The sequence below is a fragment of the Dunckerocampus dactyliophorus genome, chromosome 3, assembly GCF_027744805.1.
Source record: "Dunckerocampus dactyliophorus isolate RoL2022-P2 chromosome 3, RoL_Ddac_1.1, whole genome shotgun sequence".
In the NCBI taxonomy this organism is placed as follows: domain Eukaryota; kingdom Metazoa; phylum Chordata; class Actinopteri; order Syngnathiformes; family Syngnathidae; genus Dunckerocampus; species Dunckerocampus dactyliophorus.
This window is the reverse complement of record NC_072821.1, coordinates 22,622,242-22,649,592: the sequence shown is the minus strand read 5'-3', so window position 1 is coordinate 22,649,592 and position 27,351 is coordinate 22,622,242. Positions and strand designations below refer to the sequence as shown.

Here is a 27,351-nt window from a genome sequence, read left to right as displayed (position 1 = left end):
TTCACATAGACTGAATCACCAAAGCTTGGATGCTTTGTTTGGGCACTTGACTATTTTGTTAGACACGCTGTTTGGCCGTGTACTAACCGAGAAAGCCGGAAAATGTTTTTAGCAATAATTTTTCTCGAAAATCAAAACCTTACATAAACCGGGACGTACAAAAACTGAGGTTCCAATGTACTTGCTTTGTACATACTTCCACTGTTTATCCATAGTTTGATCATTTAAATGAGTGTGTTTAGACCGCAGCCTGCAAAAATCAGTCTGGACCTGGAGATCGACACTAAATTATTCAGTGCATTTAATCAATTTTCAGCTTAATGCCAGGTGAATTTATTCATCCTATTAGTGCTGGCTCAAAATAAAGTGTGAACAAATAAGATATGATGCTGCACATTTAGTTCTGAGCTGAATGGGCTTTCCTTGAACTTGGACTTTGTTTAACTTGAACAAATTTTAACAACGCAGAACACATCTGAATGAATTAAAACGTAAAACAATACCTTAAAATTTTCAGTTTGACTAAAGTTTTCTGGAAAGACATGTGTCAAAAACAGCCTTAAACCATCATCACGGATGAGTCGTCAACATAATGTGTGAGACTTCAGCTAACTGAGCAATTACATGATTAAATGCACAAGTGCAGTGGATCCCTGCAAATTTATCAATTCATCACTTGCAATGCTGCAAATTTGTTTTTATTTTTTTCTCTGAAAATAGACTTTTTTTTCACAGAAAACATACTCTGCATGTCCCTGCACTGCAGCAAATATGTGATTTGAGTTTTTCAGTGATGCTAAGGTGATGAGTTCTTGCAGCCCCGTGGATTAGAAAGAGCAGGAACTTGATGGTGCATTACCCATTGGAAGAGTGGCTATGATACAGCTGAAACACAGCAGAGGATTTGTGTTTGTTGCACAGCAGCTACATCACAGTGAGACACAGACGAAAAAAAAAATAACTGTCTCAAATGATAATTACCAGAAAGCTTAAAAATTTGCATATTCTTTGCCCAATTAAAAAAAAAAGTCTGCCCCCCAGCAGAGACTACACACACGAGAAACTGCTACATGTGTTGCTTCTATTAAAACGAGATGAGCGGGAGCAATAATTATGTAAACATCAAATTAAATACTTCAGACTGAAGGAAAACTCAAGGCTGTACCCAAACCCACCCCCTCTTCTTGCTTATTGCCTGCCACCTCCTTTCTACAGTAAACACCCTGCCTTGATATTCCAGAATACATTATCTTGACTTTCATTGCTTGCTGTTCCTCTGTGATTAGCCCCAGTAAGATGAGAACAGCATGAATCAATGCTTTTGTCTCCTGACAATGTCTAGACCCGCTACTCAAACCCCTTGGTCTATGAAAACTAGCTCTTGGAAATGAAATGGCCCGTAAACGAGATTACCCTCCTGATTCTGCAACTGGCAAAAGCTCAGCAATAAGCAGCTGATCATTAAGCTGACACTGGAGACAATGCTGATCTATAATTGTATCTCTTGCTCCGACTGAACTACTGAGGTCTATTTTTCGGGGTCTGACACAATAAAATGGCAATTGACACAGTGGCAATGCTTTTCTCCCCATAAGAGCTTCACTACAACAAAATGGATAGTGTCTTAATGCACATTTTGCCTCAATTTCATATTTACTTTAGGTGAAGATTCAGAAAGTGGTGACAGACTGAACAATGGTTTTCTGCCCGTTTGCCTTTGGGTCCATCCATCTTCCTTACATCTGAGTATGATAAAACAATCATTCATTTTATTTCAACATTCTCTATCACTTATGTGTTTAGATATTCCAACAGGTGGTAAAACTACTTTAGTGTCATGTAGTGTGACTGTCACCCATTTCTGTAGCAACAAAAGAAATGTGATTTGTAAGCACAGTGGAGCATGTGGTTAGCACATCTGCCTTCGTTCAAATCTCGGCTTGGGCCGTTCCCTCGGCTTGTTTGGGTTTAATTTCGCTCATTGTGTGAGTGTGAAAGACTTGTTTGTATACTGTATGTGCCCTGCGATTAACTGCCGTCCACTCCAGGCTGTATCCCACCTTTTGCCTAAGGTCAGCTTGGATAGGCTTCATCTCACCCATGACCCTGAACAGGATACGTACTAGAACATGAGTGAATGTGAGTTGTCATCACCATTTTCAAAAGTTTTTATTGCAAACATAATAGGGTTAGTCTAGACATACTGACTGAATTGTTCCAAATTTTTCTGGACCACCTTGAGATTATGAGCACAAAGATTCAAACACAGATATTGAGAGCCACCACGGAGATGCATTGCACGTCCATTACAGCAATCTCTCTATAAAAACATCTAATGACTTCACTCTGGGGTCAAAACAAAAACTGCTACATGTGGAGAAAGACGAGAAGTGCAGGGGACGTGTGGTTGCAAACAGTCAATTGATTCCAAACCTGACCGTGATAAGTGAATTTCTGTTCGAAGATTCAACATTAAAAATTGAATATTTTTGTAGTTAGAGCATAGAAAACCTGTTTTTGACTTTCTTCATACGATGTCTACCAACATTAGAGCCCTGTAGACATGAAATAACACCCCTATAGTCACTCCATTACACTCCTATTATTCTTTGTTTACAACACATAAGGCTACGGGATCAATGCAGGGACACAAGAGAGGGCTACCGCTTTAAACATAGCATGCTACTGAGCTAACTAGTTAGCCTCCAATTTGTTTATTCTAAACTTAAGAAAGGGTTTCAAATGGAGTGGGGAAGAAGGACAAAGAAAGAAGCCAAAAACTTACGACTTTCACACGGAAATGGAAGAGAATTTCTTTTCACTATGTGATGTCACACATGCCATGGCTTACACTTACTGATCAATATAACGATACTGACACCTGGTGACCACAATACTACATGTAACTTGTTTTTCAATATTTATATTACTTGCTTTTCAATATATATATATATATATATATTTTTTTTAATAATAGTCCATAGTCAACCACGAAACAGCATTCATTTATCGATTAATAAATGTTTGAAAAAACGCAATAGCGTGAGGTAGCGATGTTAGAACCGCAATGCAGCGAGGAACAACTGTACTGAATATGCTGCACGATCATATTGTGAGTTGAACAATTTCAGTTCAAATTAGTCATAGATAGGCTGTTTTAGAATTTAGAGCTTCTAAACATGCCACCAGGACTGTTGCAGCAGCTTGATATTTATGGCATCATCCTTCAACAGAGCATACAATTTATGTTGACCTCTTAGTTTGGAAGTTGATGTTGAGTGCTGTTATTTCACCATAAAATTCTCTGTTGTTTCTACAGCAATGAGGTATAAAACAATTTTCACTGTTATATAACTTCCCCTTTAGGACAAGAGCCAGTAACTTCAGTGGTAAATGTTGTTTCGCGAATTACAAATGGACAAAGGTCAAATTATTCTTTGCAAAGGAATGGCCCCGAGCAGGCCAATTAAGCAGTAACAGTGAAAACATTTTTTCAAGTATACAAAATGAAGGACGTGGATCACCTGCACAGCTTTCAAACGTCCTTTTAGTGACGCTTTTTTGGCTCTGTTACTTGACTTAGCCTTGCCTGCCACGGACGGACCCATTGCTCAAGGCTGACCACAGCTTTTAGTCCTGTTAATATTAGCAGGGACAGACTAGGAGCACTCGCCGTACTCAGACTAATTCCCTCAGTCCTATGAGGGATGCAGTGATGTATGAGGAGAATGAAATGGGAGGCACAAGTCGATTGGCCAACACTGTCGCCATCACACAGTAATGAGATCTCAGGGGGAGGGGAAAAAAAGAGGCTAATTGGCCAGAATAGAACAGGAAGTCATAGAGAGTTTTCGGGCCATTATTATGAAGTAAAAAATTTGCTCATCTGATTTCAAAAATATCATCAATAGACACCTGAATGAATAAGCTCCTTTGTGAGCTTTTTCCAAATGGGGTTCTGTACTTGCACTACAGTTTTTGCAAGTGGCAACTTTGTCCATATGATTGTACGCATAGATCAGTAAAACCAAATGATAAATTGGTTGTATGGACCCCGCCCCATACTAAACTGAAATTTGATTTTGCCTGTCCCCAATCCATATCATATCATGGGAAGGTGCACAGCTGATATTTTCACATGCAATCCTATATAAATGATTCTAAGATTTAGCGCTACTAATAAACATTTTAATTCCAGATTGCTGCAGGATAATCTACTGTAAATGGAACAGCTGGCACATGTTTCAGTTTCTGTGTTCAGCAAAATGTCACAAATCATATTCTCTGCAATGTTTCTAAAAACACACCTTTTTAATCTTCTCTCCCCTCATTTGCACTTTGCCAATGACTTGCAGAATAAAAAATGTGGTGATAGCTACCCAGACAGGTCGCATATTTCCTAGACGTAGAAGGGAGCATGCATATGAATCTGGAGACAGTCCAGAGGCAGAAAATATGTGGAAGGCATTTTACATATTGCATTGATCTGTCGTTACTGCTTCCTGCATGCCACCCATCTCAATGGTTTTCTGACACAAGGATAAAGAGGTGGGCAGCCACACCTACTCCTTAGAATTTCTGAAATTGTGTTTTTCCAACATTAGAACCACCATCTTTGCATTGTATCTTACTTTGTCTTGTCCATATTTCTTAATTTCAGTCCTACAGAAGGTAACACATTCACGTATGCACGCATTTGGCTTTCCCGTAATAAATGAAGTTTTGCTCAGTATTCAATTACAACAATGTTCACCCATGATGACATGACATGATGCGCAGTGCAGTTGCACACTGAGGTACGACTAACAACTGCAGTCAGATACAGTCAAACCTCCATTTTCAAACACACCCGTTTTCATATGATTTGGTTCTTGATGCATATTTTCACCGTATTTTGCTTTGTATATTGTCTCTGTAATTGTACAATATTAAGTGTAACAAACTGTTGTATATTACCGTTTGGTACCGATATGAATTTCTCTGTACCATGGCCAGTTGCCACATGTAGAACAACTCACCTAACAGGTATACCAAAATGTATGTCATTCATAATGACAACTTGATATAAGTTGCTTGGTTGCTCCTCTATGTAGTAGTCTGTCTTCTCACTGTGTCCCATGTCCAGAATGCCAGACAACTCAGGTACATTGGATCTTATGGTTTTAGCAAGAATTTGGACGGATACTCTCAGCATTGCTTGTTTATTTAGCCATTTTAGATCACACACCCAACACCAAATCTTGCAGTACTTATAGTTTACACGATAGCCTGTTCAGTTCATAGTACAGTATCATGTACGGCTCATTCATCTGGCAAAGTCAAATGAGAATGTTATACAAACTAGACCATTTGTCGCATCAACAATAACTTCCTTCCTGGCGAAAAAAAGAATAAATCAAGGAAGCAAATGTTGCAAAAGGGTGTAAAAGTGTTAACAAGAGATCACGGGTGAAGATGTTGAGGAGTTATTCTTTGTGTGGATCCCCACCTCTCTCACCCACCCCTCCACCCTCCTCCGTCTCTGTCTACCAACAACAGTCTTCCAAAAAGGTAAAAGTGATGTTAAATGTTGTTTTATCCCTTCCATTCAAAATTTATAATTATTTCACATTGTTTTGCATGTAAAACTATAATTATTCTCTATAAAATGCATTTTTTGTTCATGTTTTTGGCTGTCTAAAACGGGTTCATTGGATTTCCATTTTTGATGGGAATTGCTTCGGTTTCAGTTCTTTGTCTGATCTTTTGGAACAAATTCATAACAAAAACCAAGTTGCCACTGCAAGTGGATAAAAATACCCCGAAATTCTTCTAAAAAATGAAAGCCTTTTTTTCCCCTTATGAATATCTGAGGCAGAAGCCACACTTAGAAACTCTCCGGATTGTTCACAGCTGGTGATCCATCGCAACCACTGTCCCATGATGCAACACAATTTGTGAAATCACACCCTAATTATGCTTAATGATACTCTCATCTTTGGATGGTGGCCAAGCACTCGCAGCCCTCGATGTGGAAATTTCATCAAAGTCTCCTGATGAGCTGGTGCCATTGCTTTACTTGCAAGGAAAGCAGAAGACATATTAAAACCTTATTAAAGACCTGTCTTCAGTGGGATTTTTCATTGGATTTCAAATTCTACAACAAATGAATACATTTTATTAGAAGTATCATTTCTGAACCAGTGTACCTGATTTGGATATATTTTACAGATGAATGAGTTTACAGACCGCATCCACTACAGAAATTAATTCAGGTCTCACCAATAGTTAGTTAGATTTCCTTTGGGGTTTGAGCTCAACATCCTCTCAGAATGTGTGATGAAATGTAGAGATCAAACCCATACTCTCTTTAATCCCTTATCAAATATGGACTGATTACTTCAATTTTATATCCCAACCAGGGATACTACTGGGATTATAAAATGGGGAGGTATTTGCCCCTAGTGGCGTGTTTAGGAATGTGCACCACATTTTCACACCAACATGGGCTTCATCAATCAATTCATTATTTGAAAAGGACTTGTTTTCTGGACTTATCAGGACTTGTTATCTGGCTCACGCTAGTCCTTCCCTGCCTTCTTTGGAGGAACGCCTGCCCTTCCTCTCCTAACTCTTCAGGATATCTTATTTTTATTTAAAAAAAAATAACAAATAAGTCATCTAAATACATAGCCAACTACAATATCATATTTTCTTCCCCCAGTAAACTTAAGTAAACATTAAATTACAATTACTGACATGAACTTACAATTTGAAAATAACACTGATGACTTCAGGAGCTTTGCCTGAGAGAATGACAGATAATGACATGCAGCTTCTAAAATGAAACCCATTAAAACACAACACAGGTCATATTATTCTTGCTGTCACAATATAGCGTAGTAGAGATTTTGTATCATTAAATTGCCCGTTTTTTGTTTTTTTTTGCCAAACAACAAGCTTGAAAGTACTAACCTTTTTTTTTTTTTTTCCTACAGCTCAATGGCTCCATGATACAAATTGTTGTATAGAATCAGATAAACAGGGATTATGTTGCTATTTCTGTACGTGTGACAATGGACCCTTGTGGCTTTTGCAGGGAGCGGCTTTCAACCCATTAATGAGTCTCCTCTGACTCCATAAGGGCTCTACATGGACTGTCACACAGCCTTGCATCATCCCCTGTCCACCTGCATCCACACTGTGTGTCAACCTTCAGTGCAAGCACACGGTTAAATATAGTGTTTTTTATACTGCATGTGGAGTGAACTATGGTTGGCAATATGGACCTTAGCATGTATCACAATATTTTTGGGATGTATCACGATATGACCACATGCTGAAATTCAGTGGAGTCTTGTCTAAAAAGCTACAAACCTTAACCCATATAATTAAAAATAAATAAATTAAAAGTAAGTTTACTTATGGCACTGTGTAGAGAGTGTCCAAAGCAAGCCAGTCTATTCCAGTTGTTCAGGGCAGCTGCTTTCACAACATTAGATCCACTGTCTGTAGTTACACACACTTGTTTCTTCTTATCTAAGTCCCATTCCTGGAGAAACTCCTTCACCTCACTTGCGATGTTTTTCACCTGTGTGTTCCTCTGGAAAAAAACATGTCTGTAGATGGGACGACTTCAAAGTCCAGTCGCTAGTTATGTAGTGCACCGTGAGGCTAATATATGGTTGAGTTGCTTGGCTACTCCATATGTCACTCACATCTGCTCTATGGAAAACAAAGCACTTCCATATTACAGAGGTAGCCAAAATGTATTCATCTATAGTCTCCGCTTCTCCTCCGCCTTCAGCCATGCTCATTTTCTCTCTTGTAGTTTTGTTGTTTGCTCTGCTTTCTTCGCCACTGCTGGACCGTGCTGGTGGTAGACGTGAGGCGCCCATGCGTCAGTACAGTTGCAGGGGAAACGCGTCATCAACTCTGCTTTTTTCCATTTGAAATGATCAGTTCTAACAGTATAAGTCAGCTCCTTATCATTGGAAGAATATATAGAGCAGGGGTGCTCATTATGTCGATCGCAAGCTACTGGTAGATCGCTAAGGTATCTTCAGTCGATTGCGTAAATGTCACTTTACAGATGTCATACCACATCCTTCAGCTGCCCACGGCGTTTCAAGCTACACACGGAGATGCAACTTCATCTTTATTATTCTCATTATGGCTAAACTAACTCAGCAGTAAGATGTCTATATCTATAACAAAAGTTATCCTTTCACTTGTAGCGGCCTGTTATGTAGAAAAAACGTCAGTTGTTTGATGGCTTTGCTTTGTGTCCTGAACTCCAGTATAGAAATGCATGTTTTATACACTTCCGTTTCTTAAACCATTATTTTGTGATGAATTAAAAAATGTGCCCATTGCTGAAACCTTTTTGATATGTTGCCTTGACTTCGACTGCATTGTCTTTGTATAATCATTTTGTATCATCGGTTCCATAAGATCACTGTTGATGACATGGATATCACAACACACGAATGAATGATATGATTGTGACGGGGCTTCGGATGAAACCCAGGTTTTATGCCAGGAAAGTCGGGAATAAGGATGAATCAGATGAATTGGATGTCGTTTCTATGGAGCAACAAGTTGTTCTACAATCAAAGGAGGTGGACGTACTGTAGACAATCCAAACCGTCGACATTTGCATCCCACTGTATGGCAGGAACAGCACTACACCCGTCATCATCGTCAAGTTCACTAACAGGAAATTCAAAACTGCACCACTGAAACAGGGAAAGAAGCTGTAAGGCACATACGTCTATATGAATGAGCATCTGACAAAGCGCAATGTTGAAATCGCCAAGAAAGCACGTCATCTAATGAAGCAGGGAAGGATCCAAGGTATTTGCAGTGCCAACTGCAAAATCTTCATCAAGTTAAATGGGAGATCGGGGGCCAGAGCTCTTGTTGTCAAAGACATCAAAGATATGGATAAATTCTAAAATACATCAACACGACACCATGGAAAAGGAAAAGAACTCAAACAACGTCATCGCTATGCAACAAGAAGATCTACAATTGGACACCTTTTGTTTCACAAACCACAAACAACTGGAACTGGAAAAAGACAGGTTATTTTTCCATTTAAAAAATGACTGCTGTTACTACATGGAGGAGCAATACAACAACAACCTTAATATTAGCAATAAGCTGTCAATTATCCACATCAACAGCAGAAGTATGTATGCAAATTATAACAACATTAAAAGATATTTGAATCAATTTAAGGAACCCTTCAGCAATGGCAATCTCGGAAACTTGGATTAATGCTGACGAAGGCATGGACTTCATCTGGAAGGTTATGAAATAATCTGCATGAACAGGAATAATACAAGTGGAGGAGGAGTGGCTATGTATGTGAACAAACATCTGAACTATACAATGGGAAAGTATGTATCATTCGCTATTGATAACATTTTGGAATGTATAACAATTGAAATCTGTAAAGGAAAAAGCAAAAATTTATTAACAGGTTGTTTATATAAAACTCCAAAGTCCAGCATTGAAATGTTTGAGGATTGGATTAAAACAACCTTCACAGAAATTAGTCAGAAAATAATCTTTGCATGTGGAGACTTCAATATTCACCTTCTGAATCCACACAAAAACGTGGTAATAGAAGACTTCATAGACACAATGTATTGTCTATGGAGGTATACGGCGATGCGAGTTTAGTGGGTTAGCGAGCTGTGTTGAGTTGATAGCCGGACTTGCGTGTTCAGCGACAGTAGCTCTCTTTTAAAGCAGCTCTATCACCATGGTAACTTAGGCTAAACTCATAACCTCCAAGCATTTACAGACACAAGTGGCTTTCTTGCAACGGGTTTATTCGAAGCTTGTTCTCCAAATCCACCGTGAAAACTAAGTAGGATACTTATAACAGTATTAGCAAAACAAGATATATCAATTCAACATGCACAGCATGTAAGCATAACAAAATGTCATAAAATCAAAATACACCAAAAATAAAATTGTTTACCTCGTTGGCGGCATGCTAAATGAAAGGAATTAGACAGCAACAGACGTAGCTCGAAAGCCCATCTTTTCTTCTCTTCGTGAATTGCAAAAAAATGGCGGAATGGCACTTCTGGTAAACGTCTCTTCAAAATAAAAGCATCTTTCAACTTCAAAATAAAACAATAATTTAGTGAACTTAATTTACCACTCTTACAAACCACAGCTATTTATATGCAACAATTACATCCGGGCGTCCAGTTTAAAATCAGCTATGAAAGTGCCACCGTTTCACTGTTTCACTAATTTGGAGTCGGTGTCACCATTTATTCAGAACCTACGAGATTCCTTTAGGGACATGGAGAGAAAAACATTGAAAAAAAGAGCATTCCCTGATGATATTATCCACCTATACACAAGATAGATTTTCAGACGAGGGAATACGCTAGATATGCTCACACGAGCACCAGGAATAAAATGCAATGTGAAATATGAATAATTAGGCCAACTTTAGCAGACATAAATGTCACCGCAGTCCTTGCATGAGTACTCACATCAACACTGACCAACATGACCACTAGATAGTGGTCATAACGAGATACAACAAGAAGACATACAACAAAGATTTTAAAAATATGTTTTTTCTCCAATTTATTTTTTACCCGGATGAGTGTTGGAATGTAAAAACTGTGCAATGTTGAGCGTTGATAAATGAAAAGAAGTGCTAACTTGCCCATTACACGCTCAGCATTATTCTTCCATTCATTACAAAGACTACGCACAGCATCAACGCTTTTAAGGAAGATCTCGAAGAACAAAGATGGGCACAAACGGGCTGAAAAATGCCTGTAAGAAGAAAAATACATTATATAGGACATTTATCATTCAACAAACTAAAGAAGCTAAACAGTATCATAAGGACTAAGAAAGCAGAGTACACTCAGTATTTTATGGTTGGAACCACCAATAAAGACGATATGAATGAAGTAGTTGAAAAGTTTAATAGCTACTTTGTAAATATTGGACCAAAACTGAAAGAAGAGATTCTAAAATTCTGAAGAGTGGAGGAAAGGAATGAAAACATAGACAGAAATCCTAATTCCATGTTCCTCACTGATGTGACAAAAAGGGAAATCACTGATATTGTCAATAATTGTGAAGCCAAAACATCAACTGATTGTAATGGAATCAAAATAGAAACAATAAAAAGGGTTATTAACGAGATCAGAGAACCACTGATGTACAACAGTCATTTATCATTCCAGACTGGTACATTTTCAGAATACCAACCAGTTTCCTTATTACCACAATTTTGTAAAATAATCAAGAAGCTATTCAACAACAGATTGGCCAAATTTATTAATAAGAATGAATTACTCGCGGATAGCCAATACGGATGTAGAACTAACATTTCAACCTCCATGGCACTGATCGGAATTACTGAGCAAATGACCAACAGAAAGTGTGCAGCTGCAGTATTTATGGATGTGACAAAAGCTTTCGATACAATTAATCACAACATCCTAATTACAAAATTCGAAAGGTACGGAATCAGAGGGTTAGCTCTGAATTGGGTCAAAAGCTACCTAGCTAACAGGAAGCAATTTGAAAAGCTAGGTAGGGGAATACACATCTGCAAGTTTAAATATTACGTGTGGAGTACCCCAGGAGTCAATCTTGGGACCAAAACTGTTCAACTTGTATATTAATGATGATACTACTGATTTTTGTTGTGGGAAAAGCGGTATACCGGTATATAAACATTATTGCTCCACCCTAGAGTGAACACAAATGAGAACAGGCGCTGCATTACTTCAAGCAGGGGTGGGGAACCTTTTTGGCTAAGAGAGCCATGAAAGCCACATTTTTGAAAATGTATGTCCGTGAGAGACATATCATATTTTTTTAACAGCGAATACAACTAAATGCATGCATTTTTAGGCAAGACCAACTATTTTAGAATATAATAAGTCTGTGTTTATTCTTTTTAATAATGTTGTTACACTGAAGCTAATCAATAAATAAAATACTCCTTACCATGTGTGACTTCTGGTGCTGCATTGTTTTGCTGATGGGTTTGTAGTGTGATACGTGGTGAGTTTAAGCTTCATGCAGGCGTTCAGTCTTGATGTTTTTTAGATAACATGGTCAATACGGCAATACTCACACGCCACAGTGTGTGAGTCATGATAAGCTGAGATATGATAAGTTCATTCGCCACATCAAGCATGACTGTTTTGGCTAATTCGCCATCTGTGAATGGCTTTTCGTGCCTCACTATTGCTAAAGAACCAGCAAAGCTGGCCAAAGACCAGTCAGCTTGTCATCTCCATGCAGGGAGTTGCAGCTGACTAGCTTGCACACAGGACAGTAGCTCTTGGCATGCCTTCTTCCGACTGTCCCCCGATTAATATTTAGATGCAAATGGAGCATGGCGTGTGTCAAAGTGCCGCTTTATATTTGGCTGTTTTATCGATGAAACTTTATCACTGCATATTAGACACACCGCCAAACCTGCTCTCTCCACGAAGACTAATTCCTCTGTCTATTCGTGCTGAAACGTACGATGTTCATCATCTTTCTTTCTTTTCGCCATCTTCTTCGTCAATAAAGTGTTTGTGCTGGGAAGTTTACTGCTTGACCTCACTACGACCCGCATTATCCAATTCTAATCATGTTTTGGTGTCTGACCCGTAAAATATCGGTAGGACAGTTGGCATCAGCATTGCCGTAGAAAATGAATAGACAGATTAAAATGCATTATAATGTTGAACGCTTTTTTTAACACTGATTTCTGTAACGTGTAACTTTAAAATGTAAGCAAAATAAAAAATAAAAAAAAAATAAAAAAAAAAAAATATATATATATATATATATATATATATATATATATAATGTTAAGAGACGTGTGAGAACCAGATGCAGACATCGAAAGAGCCATATATGGCCTGCAAGCCATATATTGTTATGTTTGCATGAGGTCAGAAACCACCCTCCAGTATGTCCTGGAGGATTCCCTGGTGTTCACAGGTCACTTGGCACCTAGTTAAGGTGACTGCAACATCTTTAAAATGGATGTCTCCAGCTGACAAACTAAACCACACCCAATCCAAACCTAAACGGAAACAACCCATACATGGAGGATACATGTCAACGTCAGGAGGCAAAAAGCAGAGATGAGGTCACCAAACACTTTGACTACTGCCATATTGAGAGGTGGTCTGAGAATATCACATATTCTATGAATAGTACGTGAGTAGAAATACGTATCATTTTGAAAAAATAAAGGACATAGTTTGCTCCTTTAAACTTCGACTTAAATAAATGTTTGTGCACTAGTTAAATCTAAGCTACTGAATTATACCTAGGGGTGTCATATTAAAGCATTAATAGTGATTAATTGGTTAGTCATATTTAGTGTGTTTTTATCACAATCAAATTTTTATTCTCTAACTTCACTGTTTTTGTATGTGAGTTGCCCATTTATAAATCCATGTTTATGCTTTCTGCTTCTTGTGTTTGAGTTGTTGGGGGTGGAAAACAACGGTCAGTCACACTCTGAAGCAGACATTGATTGGCTGTCATTGTGTTTGGGCTTGTTTCAGCTGATGGGCTCCCTTTTGTAGTTGGGAGGACGTGGTGAGGAGCGGAAAGGAGACGTGAAAATGGAGGAACATGTGAGTGATGTCGGTCCAATGAATGTGAAATTTACATTTCAAAAACACTCTGACGGCACCACCGGTAAAGGTAGCGTAACATGCCTTCTTTGTAAGGTGTTTGCTTACCACCGAAGCAGCTCAAGTTTAGCCTACCACATAAACGCAAAGCACCCAGTCCAGGGTTCCTACGGATTTGATATTTCAAAATGCCATACATTTTCCAGATTCAGTAAATAGATGTGTATCATGTAAATAAATTATCAAATTTATCCTTTATTTTCATTATTCTGAATATGTAGGCCATTATGCCACTATATAATTTTCAGTAGACTATAGCTAGGTAAGGTAGCTCATACAAAGATGTCAATAGGTTTACACAAAGACTGTATTTACCATTTGTGTCCACACAAGATCTTTGGCCAACCAGTTTTTATATTTGGGCGTTGCCGAGTATGAGTTCTGTTCAAGATGGGGACAGAATGTGGGTGCATACTAGAGTTTCCATTTTCCATACATTTCCATACCTGGAAATTCATAAAATCAAATTGGATACTTGTGCAGGACCCCGCCAGTTGTGAGTGAAGCCCCAGCTAACTTTAGAAGCCGAGACATAGCAAAGCTCTTTGTCAAATTAAACTCGAAAAGAACACCTTGTGTATGAGCAAGTCAGAGACCAAAAGGCTGACAAATGTTCTTGCCAAGCGGGTTGTGATGAACTGCAGAGAGATAAACATAGTGGAAAACGGGAGGTTAACAGAGGTGTTGCCAACTGCATCCAATGACTCATCATACAAGCCACCATGCAGGACTACAGTGACGATCAAAATCAGCAAAATGTAAAACAAGGCAAAAAGAAAAACGAATTTAAGATTTTGTTGGAGGATTCGCCCAACTGTGTTGCTAAAACCAGAGATTACTGGAGTGGATTACTGCAGTGTTCAATACTTTTCATTACTATTGTTCAGAAAAGTGTTCTTAATGTTTTTGATGTGTTAACTTCAGCACTTTATATGGAAGTCATCTTTCCTTTTTTTCCAATTATTTGGAGATTGACACAGCAGTATTCAGCAGTATTCATTATTAAAGGTTGCAGGGATAACTTGGGACTAGTCTCAAAGACAGCAGAATGTAAAAGACTAGGACTGCATCTGTTCAAGTATGTTAAAAGCAATACACTTTATAAAGACAATTTTTGGTTATATATCAATATTTTAATCTGCTAAAATAATGTAATGAATTTAAATGAAAATACCTCAATGTGAGGGATTTTCTCAGCAAATTTTGGGTGAGATTAATTAGATCAATTAATTACACATCATGATTAATTCATCTCTAAATTTTTTAAATCCCTTGACAGCACTAATTACACCTCTTACTGTGAGCCAATATGTCTTAGCCTATAAGTAACATTCCATCCATCCATTTTATATACTGCTTCTCCTCCCTAGGGTCGCGGGGGCATGCTTGAGCCTATCCCAGCTGAATCCGAGCGACAGGCACACCCTGGACTGGTCGCCAGCCAATCGCAGGGCACACACAGACAAACAATCATTCACACTCACATTCATACCTGTGAACAATCCAGAGTCTCCAATTAACTTAACATGCATGTTTTTGGAATGTGGAAGGAAACCGGAGTACCCGGAGAAAACCCACGCACGGGGAGAACTCCACACAGAAATGCCCAAGGGAGAATCGAACCCAGGTCTTCCCGATCTCCAGACTGTTACTGTCTTGGCCAACATGCTAACCACTAGACCAACATACGGCCCCTATAAGTAATATTAGTAAACATATTTTATATCAGGTTTTAGAGAAAAGCACTGTTTTTGCCCAAGTATGAAACCACATATGGCCCCAAAAGACTGATCAGATATGCCCTTCCTTCCTCCGTCTGTGTGATCCTGAACAGCAAACACAATGAGGTGCTTAGGCAGTGCAACACAGTCAACAGCAGGCAGCGTGAGCACTGAGGGAGAGGAGGCACACATGTGGAAAAGGCTCCAAAATCGATTTTCATCATCAGTCTTGCTGAGGGCTGTATCAGACTGTGAAAGATTTTACGAGACATATGATCGCTCCCCATTTGTAGTCTGTGTTTGTGTGAGTATTTACATGGCCGAGGGGACATTCCGGGGTAGGAACTTACCTTTGCAGATGGTGCCGTTCCCAACATAGCCAGGCTTGCAGGTACACATGTGTCCTCGAATAGTGTTGGTGCAGATGGCATTCTCATCACAAGCGTCCTGGCTGCTGGCACACTTGTCATGCTCTGTAGCAGAGGAACATAAAGGAAGACCCCCACAGTCAGAGCAGATGTGTGGGGACATATGAGTGTGAGAGGAGGTAAGGGTCATTTGAAAACAGGAGATGATTTCCTCTACTTTCAATGGTCATTGTTTATACATCCATGTTTTTGTAACACCAGTTCACCTCTTTATAGCTACATAGCAAACCGTTCAACACATACAGTATGATCCCACTTTCACCCCCAAGTTCATTGGGGTAGTAGTTGCAGATGTAAGGTACAGTTTGGTTGTGTAGGATTAAGCTGTAGTCAGTGGATTGGTCAACTGACAACTGCATCCGTGTTACACTTAAATGTAAGAGACAAATGGGAAAGGCACCGTATAGAAAACACATGTATGTAACATATATAACATAGCATTGTGATTGTTGCATTTATCTTGCTTGATGAATTGAGGGACACAACATTATGATTAGGGTTTACCTATCTGAACTGTACCGCTGCTGCAGTGTGGTGGGTGTTACAGAAGTAATCATGATTATTACAAAGTTCAGATTGTGAACAATAGTACGGATGTCAGCTATGATAATCTTCAACATATTTAATGTACCATTTGCACCTCAGTAAATTTTACTCCAGATAGTTAAGACCTAGGGATGCTCCCATTGATCAGCCACCGATCAGTATTGTCCGATTTCTGTAAAAATGACGTGATCAGCATATGCGGATAAATGCCTTTCAAAACCGATCAGCAGTGGCAAACCCTACGTTTCTGCTGTGTCACGTAAGGTTTTGCCAACACTCGTATTGAGCCAACGAGGGACACACTTTGCCGTGAGAATCAGAAGTAGTCTGTAAAACCTCAATGGCTTCAGTTTGACAACTTGACAGAGGCTACGCCAATCGATGCCAACGTGTTTGATCACTCCCTTGTCAAACCTATTGCCGTTCAAATTTTCGTCCATCTATGTTTACACGCTTTGCCTAGTTGTCACTGGCGGCAGCTCACTAGCTACGTAGCTAAAGTTATCCACCAAGCTTCTCGTCTTCTGACTCCAATTGCGACTTTTTACCACAGTGACATTTTGTTTTTAAAACAAACAAGCAATGCATTTAGTTCTGAGCACGTTTTTGTCCCACGGGGAAGCTACAAGTGTATATCACGTTCATGGGGTACGTAGTAACTTTCTCAAGTGTCATTGTACAATTTTGCTCTCTTGTTGTCATTATACTAACTATGTCTTGTCCTCAAAACACTATTTGTGTGTCGTTTAATGAACATAAACATAGTGTGTCCAGCTTATGATGGTAATACTCTCACAGGGGTCTCCTATTTCGGCAGCTGATTTTGAGTAGCTCACCAAAGTGTCAAACAATATTTGTTTCAACTCTTAGGAGTTTTTTATTATAATTGTTGAATTGGGACTTTATGCCTTTATATAATGACAAATGACCACAAAATAGCATAAAGATGATGGACACACTGAGTGGACAGGTGCTTGGTCAGTAGTAGTGTCAAATTTATATGTTGCCAGTCATAAATAAAACATAAATAGCTGTAAGTTCTAATAGTGATGAAAGTTGGAGACCCCCGCAAACTGGACAAACTGGAATTTATTCTCTTTTAACTTAAGCAGGACAGATTTCTATTTAATAAAGATATTTGTTTGTATTATTTTATTCTGTTAATTTTGTTATCTTGAATTAAAAAACACACTATTGAACACTTTATTTCCCGTGTATTCATATTACTCCAAAACATGCATCAAATTAAATTGAGCTTGTTACAAATAGTACAAAAATTGTTTCACACAAATAAAAGCAAAAAAAAAACAAAAAACGCAATCCACCTAAAAGTTTATTTTTTAATAATTACTTATTTGCCAGGGGCCCTTGAAATTGGCGGTATCGTAATCAGCAGTATGAAACCCTGATGGGAGCATCACTATCAAGAACCAATTCTTCTTAACTACTAACCTACTGAGTGGCATAAATATAGCAACCACAAACATTAATCCACCTCACTACTGGTCCGATTGCTCCCCTGTTCTGTTATCCAGTAAATATCCCAAACGCAGCATTATCAAAAATAAAGAGAGTCCAACACAGAACAATTACATACCTGCACTCTCAAACGCCAAGCTGCCTATCGCAGTTTTTAAACATCAACAGCTAAATGGAATTCATCCTTCATTAATTTTATCATCTCAGCATTGTCTTTGCCTGCTGTGATGTTTGAAATCCTGCTCCACTTCCGTTAATGTGATAGAGTAATAGAGTAATTGTCTGTAATACTGATTGTGATTGGTGGAGATGTTATTTTGCTATCCAGAGAAAATGATTTCGGTCAACTCAGAATTTCTGGATCTGTCTGCTGAAGCAATTTAATCTTAGCTACTTCCACATGACATGCTACATGCTCCACTAATGAGCCAACCTGATACAATAAACTTTAAGAACATACAATCCTGATCAAAATTTTAAGACTGGTTGAAAAATTGCAAGAATTTACATTTCCGCACAGTTGGATCTTAAGGAGGTTCTATGTAGACCTTTAAAATGCAAAAAGAAGAAATGGGAGTGAAACAAAACCAACAAATTGAGTAAGCAATTTATTGCAAACAACATTTTAAACTGAAATTAGGAATGTTACTCCAGGTGGTGAAGATGGCTTCACAGAGGGCAATTTGATTTAGATCAGGGGAACACACTAGATGGTCTAAAAGAGTGATGTTATTCCTCTGGTCCTTTGTCAGGCTGGTATTGTGAACTGCAGCGTTGTTCTGTTGAAAAACCCAATCATTAGCACCCAGACAAGGGCTTTCAGTCATGAGGGATTCCCCCTGCAACATCTCCACATAGCCAACTGCCGTTTGAGGCCCCTGTACAACCTGAAGCTCCATTGTTCGATTGAAGGAAAAAGCACCCCAGATCATGATGGCACCCCTTCCACTGTGCCGTGTGGAAAACATCTCAGGTGGGATCGCCTTGTCATGCCAGTAACGTTGGAAGCCACGAGGACCGTCAAGGTTGAATTTTTTTCTCATCGGAGGATAACACTTAAAATTTTCCATGTTTGGTGCTCTCATGCAAATTCCAAATTTTGTGGAGTTGAAGGAGACGTGGCCTTTGAAGATGTTTTTTTGTTCCTAAAACACTTCGCAGATGCCGTCTGTTGGTTACTGGACTGCACTTGGCAACACTAACAAACTTCATTTGAGCCGGGAATTGTCCCTTGTCTTTATGGACAGCCAATTGGATGTTTTGGCTCAGGGCCAGTGAAAGAGTCTACCATTTGACTTTTTTGTTCCATAACCCTCAGGACCTTTTGACAAGTTTAAAATGACCGTCTTACTGCGTCCAACCTCACAGCAATAGTGCGCTGGGAGAGGCTTTGCTCATGCAGCTCAACAGTCCAACCACGTTCAAAGACAGAATGCTTTTTTGCCTTTGCCATCAAGAGATCATGATAGTGTGAATACCTGACAGAAAATGACACTGAATCCATATTTTTGCCAAGATTTTGGCTTTTAAAGGCTGTGGACTCAGCTGATGAACAGCCTATTTAAGTTGAATGGTTATTTGCAATAAATTGCTTGCTCAAAAAATGTTTTGTCTCACTACCATTTCGTCTTTTTGTACTTTGAAGCTGTATGTAGAACTTCCTTAAGCGCAAAATGTAAATTCTTTCAATTTTTCAACTGGTCTTAAAACTTTGATCAAGAGTGGATGCTCAGAAAACTATCAAGATAATTTTCATTTCTCGTGTGATTAGTTTATTTTATTATCGCGACAGGTTTTTTTTAACGTTTTGATCACGAGATCTTGTGACACCCCTCCTATATTTGCATGATATAGGCAAGGCAAATCCTCACTATTTTTTGACTTTGTCATATGTTTCCTGCACAGCAGTCCATTGATATTTTACAGTTCATTTAGGAATTTATAGTGCCAATGGCATATTTCGCTACCTTGACCAGATTAACTGAAAATACATCAACTCCAATCAGTATATCCAAAATACAAAAATGTATCGTCTTTGGTTTATTAAAACAAAGAAACTCCAATCGGCTCGTCTTGATGGTATCATCACAATATATTTCTCTGTAGTATGCCCCTTTCGAGACCACGTTAAATTTAAAATCACATTGTGTAGCTTGTATCACCGCCCTCTGAACTTGTTAGCAGATCATAGAGTTGCCTGCAGTATTTTCAGTGAGTGAGTTTTTTTTTTTTCACAGCAAGAAAAAAAAGCCCCTGCTGTGTCTAGGTCTTAGAAATAGCCATTGAAAGACGTGACGGGGAAAATGTGATTGCTCTATACTAATCACAATCCTCATCATGCATTTTCTTTTAAGTAATACATGCTGTATCTGGTATGACACAACACATTCAAAAGCACTTTATAAAATGACATAAATTATTAGTCTGATCTGCTACACTTCAACACAGATTATATTTAATTTCACACCATGTCAGTGCTGCTTAAGATGTTTAATTAATATATTTATGTTTGGATAAATTCAAGGTGTTTGGCTGTCAGCTGTCCAGGAGGCAAGAAAATGATGACATAATCTTGCAGCGAGGCTGGGATAAACAAATAAGGCCTGTCAAATACGTTAGTATTTCCTCCACTGTGTCTGTTGGATTCATTTAAAAACATCACAAATGATTTGTCATTTCTAAGGTTGAGTTTTAGATTGAGACATGAAAACAAATTTGGTTAAGAAGGAAGGAAAGAAAATGGCCATGGATGAAAAAAAAAAAAGATATTGCAATTCAACATTCATACTGTATTTGTGTCCGTCTAGCGTTCTCAGACATGACATAAAGTTATGGAAATGAAAATGTTGTGTGTTTGTTTTTTCAATGCAGTGGTTCCGGACCATTTGAAATGAGGCAAGCAGATGTTTGTGTCCTGAAATATTGAATATTCCACTCTGCTGCTCCTTGGAGTACATAAAGATGCATTAAAGCACTCTTATGAAATATTACTTTGTAACTGAAGACAATTGTATGCAGTTTACTGTGAAAAGAAGAAAAGAAATGAGTTGCTGATGAGATTTGGGGCACAGATCTACCTCTGAGTTGTAAACTGCTCATTGTGTGTGAAATGGGAAGATAAACAGTCTCTCATTTTGATGATCATTCATAACACATCATTAGCTGAGAGCCCTGTACGTCATGTCAACATGTCTAAGTCCAATATTGTATCACTGTACATTCATCACTAATTAACCAACTCGACAGATTTGCATTATATGCTGAGATGATACCATTGTTATGTGTTTGTGTGTGTCATTATAATAATGTTACTGCCACACAAATGCACACTGCTGCTGCAGGTTATTGCATTTTAGATTAGAAAAAAAAAATACAATTTCCCTACACGGTTTATTGTCAGCCTTTCAAAATACTCAACCAATCATCTTGGAACATTAGTTCATTTTCGGCTATGAGCTGACTGATTTCTTTCTTTAAATTTTAATTGATTGTATCACACAAACCTGCTTTTTTTTGTATTTTTTTCAGTTATGACAGACATGTATTTTTTTCTAATGCTAAAAAAAAATTAGAGTAATCCTTTGCTACATCACAGTTCAAATATCACTCCCTCGCTCTATCACGGTTTTCCAAAAATGTATTAATGAATAAATGATCACTGCTTCATGGTTGACGATGCTCTATTATTAGTAAACAAAAATATTGAAAGTCATGTTATATGTATTCTGATCACTAGCCGTCAGTAATGTTACATTGATGAGACATGCACACAGAAAAGAAGGGTAAAATCACTTCATAGGATCATTCCATAAAACACAAAATGATTCTAAAATCATAACGTAAAATTCCATAAATCATTCCATAAAACAGAAAATTAAAAATGAAGAGTGAACATAAAATACTTTCAGTTGTCATATGCACATTTGAATAGAAGTATTGTCATTTGAACATTGCCAAAGTTCAGAATTGTTGCACATCTTCTGGAAGACTGTTTCAGAAAACTGAAGCGCAGGGGACCACTCCCTGAGCTTCTCAGAGCTCTAGATGGTTTATGTGGCTCTAACATGTCAGAGATGTACTTTGGCGCAAGACCATGAAAAGACTTGTACACAAGCAGAGCTGTTGTAAAGTCTATTCTCTGAGTGACAGGAAGTCAGTGCAGAGACCTGAGTACTGGACTAATAAGGTTATATTTACTGGTTCTAGTCAGGACTCAAGCACCAGCATTTTGGATGTACTGCAGTTGTTTTACAGCTCGTTTAGAGAGCCCCGTGAGAAGGCTGTTACAGTAGTCTAGCCTGCTGGAGACAAAGGCATGAATTAGTCGCTCTAAATCTGGTTTAGACACTATTCCCTTGATTTTGGCAATGTTTTTAGGTGGTAAAAAGCTAATGATGTTATTGATTTAATGGGACTGTTAAATTTCAAGTCTGAGTCCACTATTACCCCTAGATTTCTAACCCGATGATTCGGTTTTAAACAAAGAGTATCAAGGTGGCTAATAACACTTTGTCCTTTTTTCTGTGGGCCAAAGACAATGATTTCAGATTGTTCTGAGTTTAGCTGGAGAAAATTGTCTTGCATTCACACACTGATCTGTGTGATGCAGTGACAAAGTAAATCTGCAGGACAATGTTCATGTTGCGTCAGTGAGACGTAGATCTGGGTGTTGTCTGCATAGTTGTGTTAGGACACTTTGCAGCTGCGTATTAGCTGGCCTAAAGGAAGCATGTACAGATTGAACAATAGGGGTCCCAGGATTGACCCCTGGGGAACCCCACAGGTCAGGTTATTTGGTCTGAGACACAGTTACCAATTACAACAAAGTACTTCCTGTCCTCCAGATCGGACTTGAACCAGTTTCGAGCACTACCAGAGATTCTCACCCAGTTTTCTTATATCTGTAATACATATTTAACCGCGATAACTGAGGGACGACTGTATTTTCAAGCATAAGCATATGAAATTAAAATAAAAATACAGCATAAGCCATTAAGACCACCAAAGTGTTAATGCAGTATCCTATATTGGTCACTAGGTGTCAGTTATTGTTTGGTGAGACCACCTGCGAACCACCAGACTTGAACAACCGGCTTTTATTGCAGGTTTAAATGATGTCACAGGCACAATAATAAACATAACATAATTATACTAATCATCACAATAATAACACGGGTTACTGTTGGGGCCATAGCCCACAACAAGCTCAACTCTTAACCCCCTTAAATGGTTTATTTTCTCTTATCTAATATATTGGGTACTACGAATGTAATGGTGATTATATGTGTGTTATTTCATGTGTAGATGGCTCAAATAATGTTAAAAAAATAACAAAAATTTTACTAAATCATAAACAGGTTTTCTATGCCATAACTATGAAAACATTCAATTTATAAACAAGGAATCCTACTGGGCAGAAATTCACTTACTGTATCATGTTTGAGTCTGGAACCAATTAACTACAATAAACAAGGGATTACTGTATTTTGTTTCTACTATCTGCCACACGTCTGGTTTACATATGTTACCAAACAACGGTATCTCCAGGCTCTGTCTTCTTAGCACTATAGCTAGTCAAAGGCTAGGCTGCACGGTTGTGGAGCTCCATGCTTTCAGGCCTTTAAATGCGGTGTTAATGGACACTAAGGTGCCCTGCATGTCTGGATCTTTGCTGGATCGAATACTTTAATTACAAAGTACGTGCATAACTCAAACACTTCTTTCACTTGAAACGCTCACTGAGTAAGAATTCGAAGTGGAGCTACGATGCATATTATATTACTTGAACTGAAGCAAGCCACTTCAAACAAGAGTCTCGCACGGGTCCAAATGTAAAAATACAGAACTTCCCAAGCTGTCAATAATCAGGGGAGATGGACAACATCACAATTTTGATGTTGCGTTTAAAAGTGCATCCGCTGGGATACTGCTTAGAAACAGCGTTGACGTTGTTGCAAGGTAATCAAAATCGTCTTTTTTTGGTAAATGCATATTGCTGTTAAAAGTCCAATTTCCAGTCTGTACTTTTCTTTTCTTTTTACCGTCAATCACGCCATATTTGTTTACATGCCAATCGTCTTCTTCTGCTGCTGCTGCTGTCTGCTGCTTCATTGTGATGTGTATACCTCACTGTTGCCCCAACAGAGTGGAGGAAGTACTGCATGGATGAGCACGTCTTGAGTGAGACTAAATGGTTTCTTTATTTGGGTTATGTTTGCCGCGTGGAATGAAAAGCTTTGGCGGGCCAGATGCGGCCCATTGTCCTGTTCAAAAGGGAACCCAATTCCTCGATAATTCTTCATTGTTCACGTCATCTTTTTCTCTACGCTTAATGGATTATTCCCAAATTGTTGTGTCTTTTTTTGGTTTGTGTTACATACCTCCACCGAGTTGGGTGAGAATCAACTGGCTTGTTTTTGTGTAATCCATAAACACAGCCCCCACACAATGATACAAAGTGTGCACATGTGGCACAATGTGTGTGCCAACAGAGATTGGATTTGGTTTATTTTTCTTCATCTTGCATTTTATCACTTAGTCATCCATCTTTTCCTAAGATGTTTTGCAGTGGTGGCCATCAGCAAAAAGATTGTGTTGTCCTTTCCTCCATTTCACAAAACACTTCCTGTCACCATTAATGCAGCGTACTTTCTCATATGCCTTCATATAAACACTCGGTGCTCTTGACAACCACCTTTTCCAGCTCGACATGGGGTGGAAATTCTTGTGAAGACAAAAGCTAAATAATTTCGCCTGGTTGCTGCAGGGCTTTACGCACGCCTCTCATTAATTAAGGGAAATATATTAGTCATGACTCCCACCAAAGCTGTTACATATTCATGAGGAGTGTGTGCCTGATGCGGAGGCAGCCTCAGGTCCCAACTTAAAGGTTCATGGTTGGATATAAGAACATTTTCTTTGGTCATAAAATTCTGCTGTAAGTCACCACATCAGCAATGATAGAATCAGCAGGTTCTGTTCATTGTAGTATTTCTAATCATCTAAAAACATGCCGTATTACAGTAAAGTGAAAAGCATCCATCCATCTTCTATGCCACTTATCCCGACAAGGGTCGCAGGTACGCTGGAGCCTACGATAAGCATCTACTGTTACTAAATTAGTCTGATAAGCCTTGAGGCAGGATTTCAAGCACAATAATGTAACCTAAAATTAATTAATACCAGTAAGCATAAGTAAGCATCTTCATCCCGCTTGAATTACACTCCTGATCAAAATTTTAAGACCAGTTAAAAACTATTTGCACCGTTGGATCTTAAGGAGGTTCTAAGCAGAGCTTCTAAATGCAAGAAGCAGAAATGGGAGTGACACGGAAACAATCTGAGGAAGCAGCTGATTGCAAACAACCATTAAACTGGAGGGCGTGAGAGGCAGTGAATACTTTCAATGCAGGCCTGCCAACGTGTACAAATTTATCATACTCAACATGCAATTTAACTCTTGAATACGGTTGTATGCTTCACAGCTCTCAATTTTGTTGCATTTTCCTGGTTTCACTTTCGAGTTCAGTCTGTACATTATAGATAAATCAAAAGATATTATCAGTTTCTGAATAGTATGTCAAATTGGGGGGGTGTGAAAACATTTCTGTGCCGTGGGGGACATTACATTATTAAACTGACATACGCTGGTCACCATCTGATCACAAGTTTAAGACCATAGCTCAAGAAAACCCGAAACTAGAGATGAGCCGGATACTCGTTTTAGATATGTATCCATTACAGGTAATGCATTTTTGCCGAGTACGAGCATGAAACGAGCACAGCTTGTGATTATCCGTAGTCGTGATGAAGAAAAATCCTCTTTGGGTAACTACTTATGTATTCACTCTTCACGCACTGTGATTGGCCAGTCACACACAGCGACTGCCCCTCCTTAGACAGACTCGCTACAGCCGGAGAGAGGATCATGCCTGTCACTCTTTCACACACAATACAGACAGTGACTCTCTGCTTGCTTGGCTCGACTTGTTTTGTTTTGTTACGTACGCTGTGCATTTGACAACACAGAGTTGAAAACGGCTCGTGTCGCGTTGGTCACTGTCTCCACTCAGGATGTTTTTTTTTTTTTTTTAGGTTTTCCTCAGTTCAGCTCATTTCTAAAGTAACTTGGTAAAATTGTTTGACAAGACAGAGCTGTAAACGGCTAATGTTGCATCGGTCACTGTGAGGGATTTTTTTTCCGTCTGCTTGCTTCTAATTTGGCTGGTGATATCAAGTAAGGAAAACTTTGCTTTGTTTTAAGGGGTAGGGCAATGGGTAAGGCAAGGGGTAAGACTCGGGGAAGGGCTAAGGGGTAGAATTGGGCTTCAGCCTTAGTCCTGACCTGAATTCTATTAAGATGCGGTATGACCTTAAAAAGGCGTTTCATGCTGGAAAACCGTCCAATGTGGCTGAATTACAATAATTCTGCAAAGATGAGTGGGCTAAAATTCCTCCACAGCACACAGAGAGTCATTGCAAGTTATCACAAAGGCTTGATTGCAGTAGTTGCTGCTAGGGGTGGCCCAAACAGTTATTAGGTTTAGGGGCAATCACTTTTTCAGACAGGGCCATGTAGGTTTGGATTTTTTTTTCTCCCTTATAATAAAAAGTTTCATTTAAAAACTGCATTTTGTGTTTAGTTGTGTTTTGATTGACTAATATTTAAATCTGTTTGACGATCTGAAAGTTTTAAGTGTGACAAACATGCAATATCAGGAAGGGGGCAAACACTTTTTCTCAGCACTGTACATGTACAGGTATATCTATAGCTATATATATGTTTACTGAACGAGTCAGCGAATCGACCATCAGTGACTCACCAAAAAGTGCTATGCTAGTACATGCAAATCACGTCTCCAAATTATGTATACTCTTCGCATTTAAACCAATCTCAAAAGCCGGATGATGGGTCAAATAATTTCACACCCATCTCTAGCAAACAGTATCAGTCAAAAGCTAGGCATAGTGAATTAACCGTTGCTCCTGAAAATCACTCATTGCATACCTTGTAGCAAAAGACAAACTGTATATTTGGGAGACTTAATCTAAAACCTTTTGTTTTGCACAGTACAATTCTCAAATGTCCTTAGAGTGTCTCAAGCACCTTCTGCAGAGACATATAATAATGACCCGCTTAATAGTCACCTATGAAATGTATTATTTAATGACTAATAAGAAGTGTGTGAAAACAGTAATGAAAGGTTGCCCAAGGGTTGTTTTTTTTTTCTTACACAATTGTCATGCTCATTTTCTGCATTACCCTTGCTGCTCACCTTGACGTGATGAGAACTCAGTTGAGCTGTGTCCGGGGTCACATGGGAAGATATATATTGATTGGTTGTCACAGTATCTAGCTGAAAGAGCATGGATTTCCATAAAATTAGCAGCAAAAATATAACATTTTCCTGTCACACACAGCTAATGTTAAAGCCAATTTGCTGCAGACCCAGCTGTCAATGAATTCCACTTCACACAGCTGCCCTACAGGAC

General features: G+C 38.7%; 1 protein-coding gene across 1 annotated transcript in view; it reads right to left on the bottom strand.

Moving 5' to 3' along the window:
- Positions 1 to 27,351, bottom strand: part of LOC129178161 (protein kinase C-binding protein NELL1-like) — a 288,999-nt gene that overhangs the window by 51,097 nt on the left and 210,551 nt on the right. The window contains exon 14 of the mRNA XM_054770107.1: positions 15,757 to 15,879. Within this exon, the coding sequence (XP_054626082.1) occupies positions 15,757 to 15,879 (123 nt within the window). The remainder of the gene's footprint in view (positions 1 to 15,756; positions 15,880 to 27,351) is intronic.